The sequence below is a fragment of the Amphiura filiformis genome, chromosome 9 (assembly GCF_039555335.1).
Source record: "Amphiura filiformis chromosome 9, Afil_fr2py, whole genome shotgun sequence".
NCBI lineage: Eukaryota > Metazoa > Echinodermata > Ophiuroidea > Amphilepidida > Amphiuridae > Amphiura > Amphiura filiformis.
The window spans coordinates 1,987,967-2,002,190 of record NC_092636.1 but is presented as its reverse complement, the minus strand read 5'-3'; the positions used below and the strand labels follow the sequence as shown (position 1 = coordinate 2,002,190).

General features: G+C 37.9%; 1 protein-coding gene across 3 annotated transcripts in view; it reads left to right on the top strand.

Annotated features, from left to right (window-relative positions):
- LOC140160510 (uncharacterized) overlaps positions 1 to 12,144 on the top strand; it is a 121,807-nt gene extending 109,663 nt beyond the window's left edge. For 2 of the 3 annotated variants that reach the window (XM_072183746.1, XM_072183744.1), the window contains exons 4-6: positions 2,258 to 2,317; positions 7,050 to 7,265; positions 10,557 to 12,144. In XM_072183746.1, coding sequence (XP_072039847.1) covers positions 2,258 to 2,317; positions 7,050 to 7,265; positions 10,557 to 10,735 — 455 coding nt within the window. In that variant the 3' untranslated portion in view covers positions 10,736 to 12,144. The remainder of the gene's footprint in view (positions 1 to 2,257; positions 2,318 to 7,049; positions 7,266 to 10,556) is intronic. The other variant, XM_072183745.1, reaches the window with a different exon arrangement.
- The last annotated feature ends 2,080 nt before the right edge of the window (positions 12,145 to 14,224 follow it).

The window sequence follows — 14,224 nt, the reverse complement described above, 5'->3', positions numbered from 1 at the left end:
GGTGAAGGTCACTCGAGGTCATCCAGGGGTCATCTAAGGTCAAAAAACTAAAAACTGTCGTATGGGCATGAAACTTGGTGGGTACAGTTAACATTTAGAGTCAAATTTTCTGACGGTCATTTTGGGGTCATCCGAGGTCACTTAGGGGTCATCCGAGGTCAAATTACTAAAAACTGTCGTATGAGCATGAAACTTGATGCATACACTTAACATTATGAGTCAAAGTTTCGAAGGTAATTTCGGGTCATCCAAGGTCACCAAGGGGTCATCTGAGGTCAAATTACTAAAACTGTCGTATGGGCATGAAACTTGGTGGGTACAGTCAACATTTAGAGTCAAATTATCGGACGGTCATTTCGGGGTCATCCAAGGTCACCAAGGGGTCACCTGAGGTCAAATTACTAAAAACTTGTATGGGCATGAAACTTGGTGGGTACACTTAACATTTAGAGTCAAATTTTCAGACGGTTATTTTGGGGTCATCTGAGGTCACCAAGGGGTCATCTGAGAGGTCAAATTACTAAAACTGTTGTATGGGCATGAAACTTTGTGGGTACAGTCAACATTTAGAGTCAAATTTTGGAAGGTCATTTCGGGGTCATCCGAGGTCACCCAGGGGTCATCTGAGGTTAAGTTACTAAAAACTCGCATGGGCATGAAACTTGGTGGGTACAGTCAACATTTCAAGCCAAATTTTTGGAATGTCATTTTGGGGTCATCCAAGGTCACTCAGGGGTCATCTGTGGTCAAATTACTAAAACCTCATGTGGATATGAAACTTATTGATGGATGTATTATGCTCTGCAAATAAGATATAGCTACCAACCAGCAAGATGTATGATTGCGTGTGATCTGGCACATACAATGTATATGATTTCACCTGTTGCACATTCGACTGCAATTACTTTCACATTCAAAAAAGCACAGAGCCACAGCGCCATTGGTGCTCTTGTCAAACTAAACTACTGTAAAAGTGGACATTTTCATGCCACATTAATTTTCATAAAAAATGCAAAAATAACAACATGCAAATATATTCCTTTTGTGTATAGGTCAATGTTAGGAAACTTAGAATCACAAATTTAAAAACAAGGGAAGTAGTAAGCACAAAAAATGAATCAAGCACAAATTTCCACTTTTACTGTACTAAAAATGAGGACATCCATAATTCTACTTCAAGGTGGTTAGTCCAATTTTTTCATATTATGATATTTTCTTTCATACCTTAATAAGGCCCATCACCAAAGCAGTAAGATTCTAAGTTTTGAATTACATTGCTCCACCTTTAAATTCCCAATTTTCTTATATTTCAAAATCATTCAAAATATATTGCTTAGTACTTCAGACATGCAGGATTTTTATATTTGGTTATTTGTGCAAACTAAGACTACATAATTTAATAAAACTCAAATATTAGCTTCAATAATTTTTTTCATTGTTATTTGATAAGCCATCAAATGTAACTGAATGAATGATGTAACCGAATATTAAAACTGTCATACAATATCAAGACACTATTTTATTTTTATCATCTTTAATATAATTCTTGTTATACCAATGTAGCGTCTAGACTTGTCCCAAAACGTGTATTATTTGGCCGAGACGTAAAACACACTGCATTGCATCTCACTAAGGAATGAGTGTAATCCATATATCGGGCATCCTATGAAATTCAAATCTACTGATATTTCATTGGAACTCTTTCATGCACATGTTCCATGCTGGATTGATTGATATTTTAATATAAAGTGTGGGGAAATGTAAGCTGTTCAGTTAGAGGCACTAACTTGAAAATGGACTATTCCATTTCAAATTCATACTACCCCTGTGGAAGATTTTGGAAATGTCTTTCACTAGGGGGAGTATGAATTTCAAATGGATTGAACATATTCGGCAGCTGCATTTGAATTTCATACATCCTCTGAGAAAGATTCAACCGGAATCTTCCATAGAGGGAGGGTGTGTTTTAATTTATACTCCCCTGTGGAAGATATTTCCAAAATCTTCCACAGGGGGATGTGGATTTTAAATGGAATAGCCCAATACATATATTGCTGGTTGCAAGTTTTTGAGATTCATACTCTAGTTAACAATCAAATCTAGCATATGTGGAACGTTAGTGTTGCAGTTAAAATGCATTTTGCATATTGTTATTTTCCGATGGTACATTTCTTTACTTTTTTGTGCCTGTTTTGTATTTCTTTTAAAATGTTTTAATAAAATTTAATATTTTGCTTTTGATTGCTTTGTTTTGCAGTTGTTGTCACTATAATGATGGGCATTTTGTTGGCTATACCAATTACCATGATTGTAATGGGTGAGTAGTGTGTCTGTTTTTCTGTCCATCCTTCCTTCCTTCCCCTTCCTTCCTTCCTTCCCCCTTCCTTCCTTGCTTCTTTCCTTCCTTCCTTGCTTCTTTCCTTGTTTGCTTGCTTGCTTGCTTGCTTCCTTTCTTCCTTCCATCAATCCTTCCTTTCTGCCTTCCTTCTTTCCTTCCTCCTTTCCTTCCTTTCTCCTTCCGTCCTTCCTTTCGTACATTTGTTTCTTTCTACATTTCTTTCTACATTTTCTTTCTTTCTACATTTCTTTTTTCATTTCTTTCTTTCTACATTTTCTTTCTTTCTAAATTTATTTTTTCATTTCTATCTTTCTTTCTACATTTCGTTCTTCATTACTTTCTTTCTTGTTACATTTATACATTTCTTTCTATATTTCTTTCTTTCTACATTTCTTCCTGCAACCCTTGAAGCTGAAAAACACAATTTATTGTGTGAATAACATATAGTATACAGTAGCGTGTCCAGGGGGGGAGCTTTGGGTGCTGAAGCCCCCCGCACTTTAAAAATCATGTAAAATCAGCCGTGTTTTGGCGATTTTAGCCATAAAGCCCCCCGCATAAATCTGAAAAAGGGGCTTAGCCCCCCGCAGGAAAAGATCCTGGACACGCCGGTGGTATACCCTGAGAGAGGTTTCATTTCTAGGCAACCCCTTTTACGCTAAAAGTAAATACACTTCAAGTGTATATTTAGATACAACTGCACTTGAAACTAGATGGTGAATGGTGAATAAAGGGAAAATAAACAAAACAAGTTTATCTGAAATTCACAAGTTAACAGCAAACATGTCCCACTGTGCATTTGTATGAAAAAAATCTTCTTTCTTTCTTTCTACATTTCTTCCTACATTTTTTTCTACATTTCTCCCTAAATTTCTTTCTTTCTTTGTAAATTTCTTGCAATTCTATCTACCTTTCTTTCTTTCTACATTTCTTTCTACAACCCTTGAAGCTGGAAAACACAATTTATTTGTGAGTATACAGTACACAATATACAGCATGCCCTGAGAGAGGTTTCATGTCTAGGTAACCCCTTTATGCTGGGAAAGTAAATACAATTCAAGTGTATATTTAGATACAACTGCACTTGAAAGTAGATCATGAATGTTGACTAGAGGGAAAATAAACTAGTGGCAAATGGTGGTCATAGACCACAAACCTAGCTGGGGCATGTTGGTGTTGTGGAGGTATCTGACCCCTACAAAATGTTCCAAAAATGCTCCCCTGGTCATGGGGTTTGTTTTCACCGAGTTTGAGTCCCGTGCTCCTAACAGATGTCAAAAAAATTCAATTCTAAGATTTGACCCCAGATGTCCTTTGACCTGACCTATGCATGATGTTCCATAATGTTCCCCTGGTCTTGAGGTTTGTTGTCACCATGTTTGAGCCCCGTACCTCTTACAGATATCCAGAAAATTAAATTCTACGATTTGACCCCAGATGACCTTTGACATGACCCTTGCACAGTGTTCCAAAATGTTCCCCAGGTCAGTAAGTTTGTTGTTGTGGAGTTTGAGCCCCGTACCCCTAACAGATGTCCAGAAAATGCATTTAGAAAATGTGACCTCTACATGACCTTTGACCTGACCCCTGCAAAATGTTCCCCTGGTCATGAGATTTGTTGTCACTGAGTTTGAGCCCCATACCCCTTGCAAATATCCAGAAAATGAAGTTATAAAGATTTGACCCCAGATAACCTTTGACCTGACCCCTGCAAAGTGTTCCAACATGTTCCCCTGATCATTAAGTTTGTTGTCACCAAGTTTGAGCCCCGTACCCCTTACAGATGTCCAGGAAATGCGTTTCTAAAATTTGACCTCTGCATGACCTTTGACCTGACCCCATAAAATGTTCCCCTGGTCATGAGATTTATTGTATCGAGTTTGAGCCCCATACTCCTTACAGATGTCCAGATAATGCAATTGTAAGATTTTACCCCTTAATGACCTTTGACCCCAATTCTGTGTGCAAGGTATGGGCACTGGGTAAAGCCGATGCACATGTGTAAGTGACGTCATTGTGCTATGTAATATGTGGCAGAAGAAGCATTTTGAAGATATTTGGTTATATACCGAAAAAGCCCCTTTAATGACCTTTGATCCCAATTCTGTTTGCACCATATGGGCACTGGATATAGGCGGTACATATGTGCAAGTTACGTGAATTGTAGGGTGTAACATGTAGGAGGAGAAGCATTTCAAGTTTGTTGCCAGAAGAAGAAGAAAGAAAGAAAGAAAGAAAGAAAGAAAGAAGAATCGGAGAGCATTACAGTACCTAGCTGGGGGGTGTAAACCCCCCCCCAGCTAGGTAACAAAACAAGTTGATCCGATATCCACAACTTAACAGCCAACATGTTCCACTGTCTTTGTGTAATAAAATGAGGAAGTGGAAGTGGGGACAATAATTGTTTTGAAGCGGAATAAAATCCATTTTGTTCTTCTTCCTGCCTGTGTCAATGTGGGTCCTTTTTTCTTTTTCTTTTAAAGAAAACATATTCAACACTTATTCCATGTTGGATCTATTGGTTGAGGCCTCCTTACAGCTCTCCAGACGACATACAAACCAAGCAGGCTTCCACATATGTTTCAGTACTAGTAATAGCTTGCAGGTTTTGGGGAAATCAGGACCTGTTTTTGCCTAGAAAATATCGAGGCTAATTATGTTGAACTTATCAGCAAAAGTGGCATGTTAGTCTCCACCTGGTTCTGATCATTTGACTTGTATGTAGGCTGTTTGACTAGGGACATGCACACAGACACATGGCCTACTTTAATATTGGCTTATTATTAAGTCTTAGTTTGCTGCCAATTTTATTAGTAAAATGTCAATTTTATTTAGTCAAAAAGTCAATCTTTTTTGACATAAAATCAATGTTCCTCATTTAAATCACATTTCATCGAGTTGAGCAGCTTCACATTTATAAGTCGACTAGCTGCAACTGGGACTTAATAAAACACGGCACAAGTAGCATTGTGAAAACATAGTGTGTTGGTAATGCTGCGTTTGATACAGTTCCGCAGTCTCTGAAGATTTAATCAGTTTAGAGCGTGCTTGCTGTGGTTCTATGCACTAGTTAGCTCTCCTCTAAAGTATAGGAAAATACAGAAAGGCATGTTATCCAGGGTTGTATTCCAAGATGAAAATGAAGTTTCTTTCATTTTTTTTTATTTTTCATTTTTTGCCTCTCCTCCTTATAGGAAGTACAGAGATAGGGTTGCATCACAAAATAAAAAATAAGTTTCTTTATTTTGCTTTTTGAGTAAAATATTTTTTTCTAAAAAAATCTGGACCTGCTCCTGGATTGCCCTTTACTCTTTTCTAGTTCAATCCAACTACCACATAAATAACATCATGAATTGAATTAAATTTCTAGTTCTAAATGGCTTTGTTATTTCAAAATAAGTAACAAAATCAGTGATAAATGAAAGTTGATGTTCAAATTGAAGGGCCATTTGGATGGCAGATCGAATGGCAAAATAAGGGGTCTTTGGGTGAAAGAGCATGTGTTTGGAAAAAATATGGGGTCTTTGGGTTACAGCGATGCTGTAAAAGGGGGTCTTAACAGGCTACAGCCCTATATATGCATCACCCCAAAGTGGGAGTGCCCCCACCCCCGGAATATAACTAAAAATTTAACATTTAAAAACAAGTGAAGGAGTTAAAAATGAGCATAGCGCAAAAATTACACATGAAAAAATGAGCGGTTTGACAGTACATTGTTATTGCTAAATGATCTAGTCAGCCTTAGTAGAGGTTAATGACTGCACATCAGTTGTTTTGAGGGTATTTGGAAAAATCTTAACATTCTACTTTAGGACCAGGGCATATCCTGAAGTGTGCAGCCCCGAAGGATATTCCGAGGTCTCAAAATGTTAACATTATTCACAATACCAGAAAAATAACTGATTCAAAGTCATTAACCTCATCCATATCCATCACTATTCAATTTGTTTTATTCCATCTGTATGATATTATTATATTTCTTTTTCAAAACAAAATACAATTTTAACTTTATCTTTCATTTTCCCTTACAAAAATTGAACAGCCGATTCGCTAACAAACCAATTACAAAGCAGTTAAGGGGGTATTACACCCCTGCTCAGTTTTGTGCCTATTTTTGCATTTTTCTCAAAAATTACAGTGCATTGGAGACAAGTAAGATATGTATATTATAGGGGCAAGGGCTACATTACTACTGCACTGTAAATGTTATTTCAGCACAGACAACAGTTGTGGGGTTACAGTCAAAAATGAGGGAAAACCAATATATAACTACTTGCTTTGAGTTGCTGAATTTTCAGTACAGTACTTGTAGTCCTTGTCCCTATAATATACATATCTTACTTGTCACCAATGTGCTATAATTTTTGAGAAAAATGCAAAAATAGGCATAAAATTGGCCAGGGGTGTAGTACCCCCTTAATCATGCAATGTTCAAATACAGTAGTCTGCAACTGGGCATAACTTGTTCGTTTACTCAGGATATGCGTACGCGGAAGTCATTGTGGTGCGTAATCCTTCATTACGTCACAAGGGAAGCCATTGTGGCGCAGAATCCTCCATCGCTACGTCACAAGCGGAAGTCATTGGTGGATATCAATAACTTCCGCGACGGTGTGCGTATATGTCATCTATCGAGCAATCTGATTGGGACGCACTTTTGATGTGATGGAGGTTATGAATTAATTTGGTTTTCTTGTTTTTGTCCCAACAGGTGCTCTTCATCTTCATGACTGTCCAATTGAAAACAAAATTCCCATTTATCTGCTCGTTAGTGGATGTTTCTACATACTCAAGACCTTAGTGGACCTTATTGTACGATTCAAAAGACACAGAGATAACGAAGACCAAGAAGATGCCAATGGAAACACAAAAGAAAATTCCTTTAGCAGACTTATAGGTTGCTTTCTCTTTGGGTTCTTTATAGCAGGTAAGTATATATGGTTCAAGGGGGTGGGGATGGGGTGTATGCACAGAATTAGAGAAGGAGAACCGGGACATGACCGCCATCTTGATACAGGCATGGAGCAAAAATTGGGGTGTATCCCTTGCAATGCTCTTGAGGCATTCGTTGTCATGCAAGCGTGACATTGCATACTAAGCGTAATTTGACACGCTTCGTAGCAAAACGTGTTGATTGCAAGACGCTAAGATGGGGCACAGAATTGTTTTCGTTCATCTCCGTGCACCATCGGCATGGACCCGCATACCCCCAATTTTTGCACCATAACTAACGGTGCGGTTGCACGTGGCGGTATAGGGAGTCCCGGTTCTCCTTCCCTATTTCTGTGGGTGCATACAATGTATACGAAGCTGTTTATGGTGACCCAAGGTACCAACACTTTGGCAATTGACATACATTTCTGATTGTATTTTCTTCTGTGGCACACATTTATGGCTAAGCAGCACAAAGACACATGTTCATTAGCTGTCTTATGAATAATTGCATTTAAATAGCACAGTGCTTAGCGGCACAAAGATGTATGTGCATTAGTTGCCATATGGATGATTGCATCTAGGTGGCTCAGAAGCACAAAGATGTATGTCCATTATCTGAATGCAATCATTCACAGGACAGCTAAGACAGGGCTTAGCGGCACAAAGACGTATGTGCATTAGTTACCATATCAGTTCGGGGGCACTGCTAATTCAAAGACGTCTCTGATATCAAATACTCTTGAAGCGTCATGTCACATAACAGTATCATATTTCAGAGACGTCTCATAAATCACATACTCCCTAGTTTCAAAACCCAGTCGCAAACGATATACCGTATTGTTTGTAATAAACGCCCCGGGGGCGTTGCATTTTTCCAAAAGGGGGGCGTTTATTGGAAGTGAATTGTCAGTGAAAAAAGCTTAAAAATCGGGTTCAATTTCCCGATGGTGCTCCTATTAAAAGGAGGGATTCACGACTATACATGATGGCGCCCCACGGAAAATGATATTTTCGTGGAAATACAACAAAATTACTCCTGTAAGTGCATGGAATTAGTGAAATTCTACCATAATTAGGCAATGAAATGGATGGGAGTTGAGTCATATGTTTTGTCCATTCAATATAGCGATCGTGACTGACATGACTGATGCAAGTTTTAAGCTTACCTACACGATATGGCATGGAAATGTTTGCATTTTTGTCAATTTTTCACAGAAAAATTGGAGGGGGCGTTTATTAGAGGGGGAGCGTTTATTACAAACAATACGGTAAGTAATTTTGATGAACGTGGCAGCGCAGTGGGAATAATTTTGTGTATAGGCCTTATCAGGGTTGTAGCTAGCCCAAGTTGAGCATGTTGAGTGCCTGCTAATTTTACTATCCAATTCATGAATTGGATAGTAAAATTGGGATATTTTACTTCAAAACATTTGATTTTGGCCATTGCAATCTAAGTGTGTTCTGGGACCATTTGTCAGAATTTGCACAGATAGATATAATTTTTGCACAGGTAGATATTTGCTAAACATAGGAAAGCTTATTCTAATACACTCAGCTTCGTTCCGATGTGCTGCATCGAGTGCCCAGCTGTCAACAAAGCTCGACGTATGTGATATCACAGACCCCCGTATGTGAAATCACTGACCCGTCTTTGAAATCAGAGGCGTCCGGTTATTACGAGTGCCCCTGAACTGATATGGGTGATTGCATCCAGATGTCCCAGCAGCACAAAGATGTATGTCCATCGATTTTCTGTTCATAAAATAGTTGAACCCTTCAAATGACCAAAATGGAGTTATGTCTTTGTGCTGCTGAGCTCTAGTCTAGTGCACAGTGGCTAATGACATAATGTCTTTAGTCACCTAAGCCTGGGTTGCGTAGATGTAATCATTCATATAGCAGCTAATGGACATATGTCTTTGTGCCGCTGACTGAGCCATTGAAATCTATTTCTCTCTTGCTGAGTTGTGACATATGTCACTGCTTTAAATGTCAAATTTATTTTTTGATAGTAACACCCTGTACAAGTTAAGTTAAGTTAAGGTGAAATACAATTTTGTTTGTATTATATATAAACAGTGTTTTCAATGTGCCACATATTTATACACAAAAGAATTGGGTGTGCAATGTCAACTTTGCAAATATATGAAATGTTTTGTGTATAAATAACATTCAAGTTTTCATCTAAAACTAAAAATGTTTATGCCAACACACTTGAATCAGCCCTTTCCTTTTTTCAAAAACACTTCATATTGTGTAGAATTGTGCTACTTGTTTTTCCTGCTTTGCAAAAAGAAACTGATATAAGCAGTACATTGTTATGATTACAAATATTGAACAATTTTAAACTAGAGTAAAATAATATTCACGAGGCTGGCAACTTGTGCAAGGAAATAAATGAGTTGAATACAAAATGATCACAGTTATGTTCACACATGATCATTTGTAGCAGTTTATTGTTAATGAATTTAGAACCAACTGTTTGTTTTTCCATACATGGAGGTATGTCAGTAATGGGCTATTCCATTTCAAATCCACACCACCCCTGTGGAAGATTTTGGAAATATCTTCCACAGGAGGAGTATGTTTTTTAAATGTAATTGGTCAGGGTTAATCCTTTTGAAACCCATACTCCCCCTGTATTATAGCTGAGTATTTCAAATGGAAGTTACCCAATTACTCCCTCTGTGGAAGACTTCATCTAAATCTTCCACAGGGGTAGTGCGGATTTTAAATGGAATAGCACAATAGACCTAGGGTCTGTTTCACAAAGACTTACTATCAATCTTAGAATTAATTTATTAGAAGATTACTTTGGCTTTGTTAAATGGGGCCCTGGTCCTTTTGAAAATAAAATAGTCCATCACAGGCCTGGCCGTTTGAGACGAGCACTCGCTCTCGCTCGCCACCGCTCGCCCAAACTCAATTTTTAGTGAGCAATTTGCCACTCACTATAGACACTAAATATCGCTAGCTGCGAATCATGTAAAATTGAATCCAATAACATTAAAGTTTCAGCATTTTCAGTGTATTCGATTTATTATAATAAATTGGTATTAATCCCTGAAAATGAAAGAGAGGGTGTCAACAGTGCCTAAGTGTTTCAATATTGGTATGAATTATCTCAGACCTAGAGAGTGATTCGACCACTATATTCTACTAAAGAGTGCTTCGACCACTCGCCTTGCATCAAGGCCTGCCGTCAGAAACAAAGATAACCCAAGCCTATATTGTGGTATTACTTACTTACTATTGTTATATTTCTTGTTTTCCCATCATTTAGGCAATGTATGGATATATAGTAACTACCCTCCATCAGATGTTGTAGGTGATCCTAATTACTGCTACCCACCCATGTACTATTTTGCCTTCTGGATCACCACAGCTGTTTATATAATGTGTGCAGCGGCTTGCTGTTGTGTCTGTTGTGCTGCAGCCGGGACTGCGGCAACTACGGAATAGGAGCCGGTTGCTGTCACATTGGACACTAAACGAATATACTAATATCATATTGTTGTTACAACTGTCAGCACATGTGCTTATCTATCAGGGGGTGCTGGATACCAGAACACCTAGTGATTTGTTTCTGTCAGGGGGTGCTGTTCACCAGGTGTCTGTTCGCAAAACTCGCCACAAATCAACTTTCACACAGTCAGGGGGTGCTGGATACAAGAACACTTAGTGGTTTGTTTCTGTCAGCAGGTGCTGTTAACCAGATGTCTGTTCACAAAACTCGCCATAAATCTACTTGCACACAGTCAGGGGGTGCTGGATACAAGAACACTTTGAGATGTCTGTTCACGAAACTCACCGTAAATCAACTTGCATACAGTCATGCATGGGTGTACTGCTTGTCAGCCATGTAACTAGTGTGGTATTTCTACTATGTAGGGTCTGGCATGATTTCACCAGGTTTCATCGAGTACCTGTACCAAGTGTTCTCACCAGGCAGCTCAAATGTCAAATGGCGCCGCCAAAATACTGATATTTGGCCCTTAACCAACTCCAAAATGGAAAGGAGATGTATATGGCCCTCAAACCTGAGATGAATATAACTTATATTTGTCTCAGCTCAAACATGCTATGTTTGAAATGTGTTTTGTCTTATGGCCTGTGAACAAATAAGGTTGAGAACCTCAGACTATTCCAACCTAAAACAATGGGTTATTCTTGTTGAAATCCATACACCCCCATATGGACGATATGGCCTTAATCTTCCACACAGGGAGTGTGAATTCAAATGGGGTTACCTGAATGGGTGACTCCATATGAAATCTACACCCCTCAGTGGGAGATTAAAGTCATATGTCTTCCATAGGGGCTGTATGAATTTAAACTGGAATAACCCAATGCTCAGTATTTGAATAAGGGAGGTGGTGGTGTAAAATGCACTGTACATACAATCTCACATCTCTGGGGACCAACAAGAAAACTGAAGGTTAGCAATACAGATTCCAATCTCAAGTAACAAGTAATCACTTGCAAGTCATTAATGAAATACCAATCACCCAATGGCATTTGGACCTGAAGCAATTCAATTCAGTAGATGACTAAAATATGATATCTTTCATTCTCAAAGTATATATAATTTGTTTTCTAGTAATACATAATTTATATTAACCATTCTTAAACACTTGAGAAAGTTCCTGCAATCTTATTGGTTCTTAGCTGTGTGATATGACACGATATAACACGGTTCAGAGCGTGTGAGTCGATGTGATACATGCACACACTATTTTAACCAATCGGAGGTGCATAGCATCAACGGGACTGATCAATTCTAAACCCTATGCCAAGAATTTCTATTGATTGAAAGAACGCTATTGATAATTCCTTGTCAAATGAAGAATTTAATTTGATTATAATTTGGTATATTTTTATTTGAATTGAAGTGTTTAAAAATGAGAATAAAGGTTATAATTTTAGCTGCTGTCGTGCATCTATTGTCTCATATAACACGGGTGACATCATTATTTTTGGCGTAAAATAATGTGGCGAAAAATAATGATTTTGCCCGTGCTATATGAGACGATAGATGCACGACAGTAGCTAAAAACAATACCTTTATTCTCTAATTGCAGAAAATGGTGGCAGTAAACTTTTTAAGCTGTGAGAAAAAATCTTATACATGTACATGAAGCTGATTTCACATGGCACTATGAGTGGAGTCATTAACCCCATGAGTGCTACCTGCTGATTGGTCAACAAGAAGAATATATCAAATAATTACCCAATCAGAAATGCTGTAAGAAAGGGTGAAGGTTTACCAGCCTTGTAAAATATAATGTGCTGCAATTTCTTTTCTCAAAATTGGCATACTTGGAGCATGTGGTGCATGAACCAGGAAGTACAGATAAGGCGATATATGTAGCATTAATCCAGATTTATGATGTTTGATTGACCTAATAGCCCCATAACCATCGCTCATACATTTTGTAATGAAAATAGTTGCAATTATGCTAGGGAAAAGAAATTATAGCACATAATATAAATTTGATGCGGATATTGTGATATGCTTCCACTTATATTCTGTGTTGGTATTAAACAAAGCATAACACTTGTTGCTTAGTGACAGCAGCCATTTTGTAGGGTATAAGTTTTGAATTTAGGCAATAAATAAAAATATGAAAGCATATCCTATTGCATACTGGTTATTCCAGTTGAAATCCATACACTCCCTATAGAAGACATAGCCATGTGTTGAAGATTATGGTAATGTCAGGGGGTGTATGGATTTCAACTGGAATAACTCAGTAGACAAAGACAAGTTGATCTGTAAATTTTGTAAGAGTTTGCGCACAACATTTCGTCGTTGGGCAGGAAAAACCTCCTATGTAGTTGTGGCCCCAGAACATGCTTAAAAGAAAACTGCCAAGAGGTTACATGGGAGGTTTTGCTTTAAACATGTTCAGGGGCTAATAACACATAGGAGGTTTTTCCTCCCCAACGACGATTTGGAATAACTGTTTACATACACAACTACTATACCTATATTTAATTCTCGGACACATGCGTACATTTGATATAAAATTGGATCGATTGAGCCCATATTTATTGGTCGAGCTATGAGTTTTAAAATATTGGACGAGACGTAGTCAAGTCCAATATTTCAAAACTCATAGCGAGACCAATAAATATTGGGCGTAAGCATCCAATTTTATCATTATTATGTTTTGGATCCAATATTTTCACACACTTGGACTCATCAAAACATAATAATGATGTAACAAGTGCACAACTTACATAAAATTATACTAATCATGCTACGCAATGTTGTTACTAAAGCAGCCAGCTGCTAAGTACGGAGATGCTGCAAATTAATACACAGGCATTGACAAGATGCCAGGCATATATACATACACCTTTGTCTGAGAATTCAATATAGTAAGAGTAGATTCACTTGAGGTGTTTTTGTATTATTGTTGTTTTTGATGTATTTTGTGCTTGAGATTGCCACAAATCTCATTCTAAGGTTTGATAACTTACTACCCTTCAAATTTGCTTGTTTCTTTTACACTGTAAATACACTATATACCATGAACAATTTTGTAAATTATTCTGAAGTGCTATTTTAAAGATTGTAAATTGTAAAGATGAGAGTGGATGAGCTTATTTATTGGTATTACAATGAATCTGTTTGTCATGATTCCTTTAACTTGTTAACAGGCATGCAATGCGTATTAGATGGTGGGGCTAGCCCCCTCAACTTGGCTAATCATATATCGCAAATCTGGAATGATAAAATTACTGATCATGTGCTTTCTGATTCATGCACTTCATGCTCGCAGCATGCCTGTAATTAGGCTATTCCAGTTGAAATCCATACACCCCATATGGAAGACTGCATTAATCTCTCACACAGGGGGTGTAGATTTGAAATGGGAGTTGCCCATTAAGGTAACCCCATTTGAAATTTACACTCCCTGTGTGGAAGAATTTACACACCCCTAT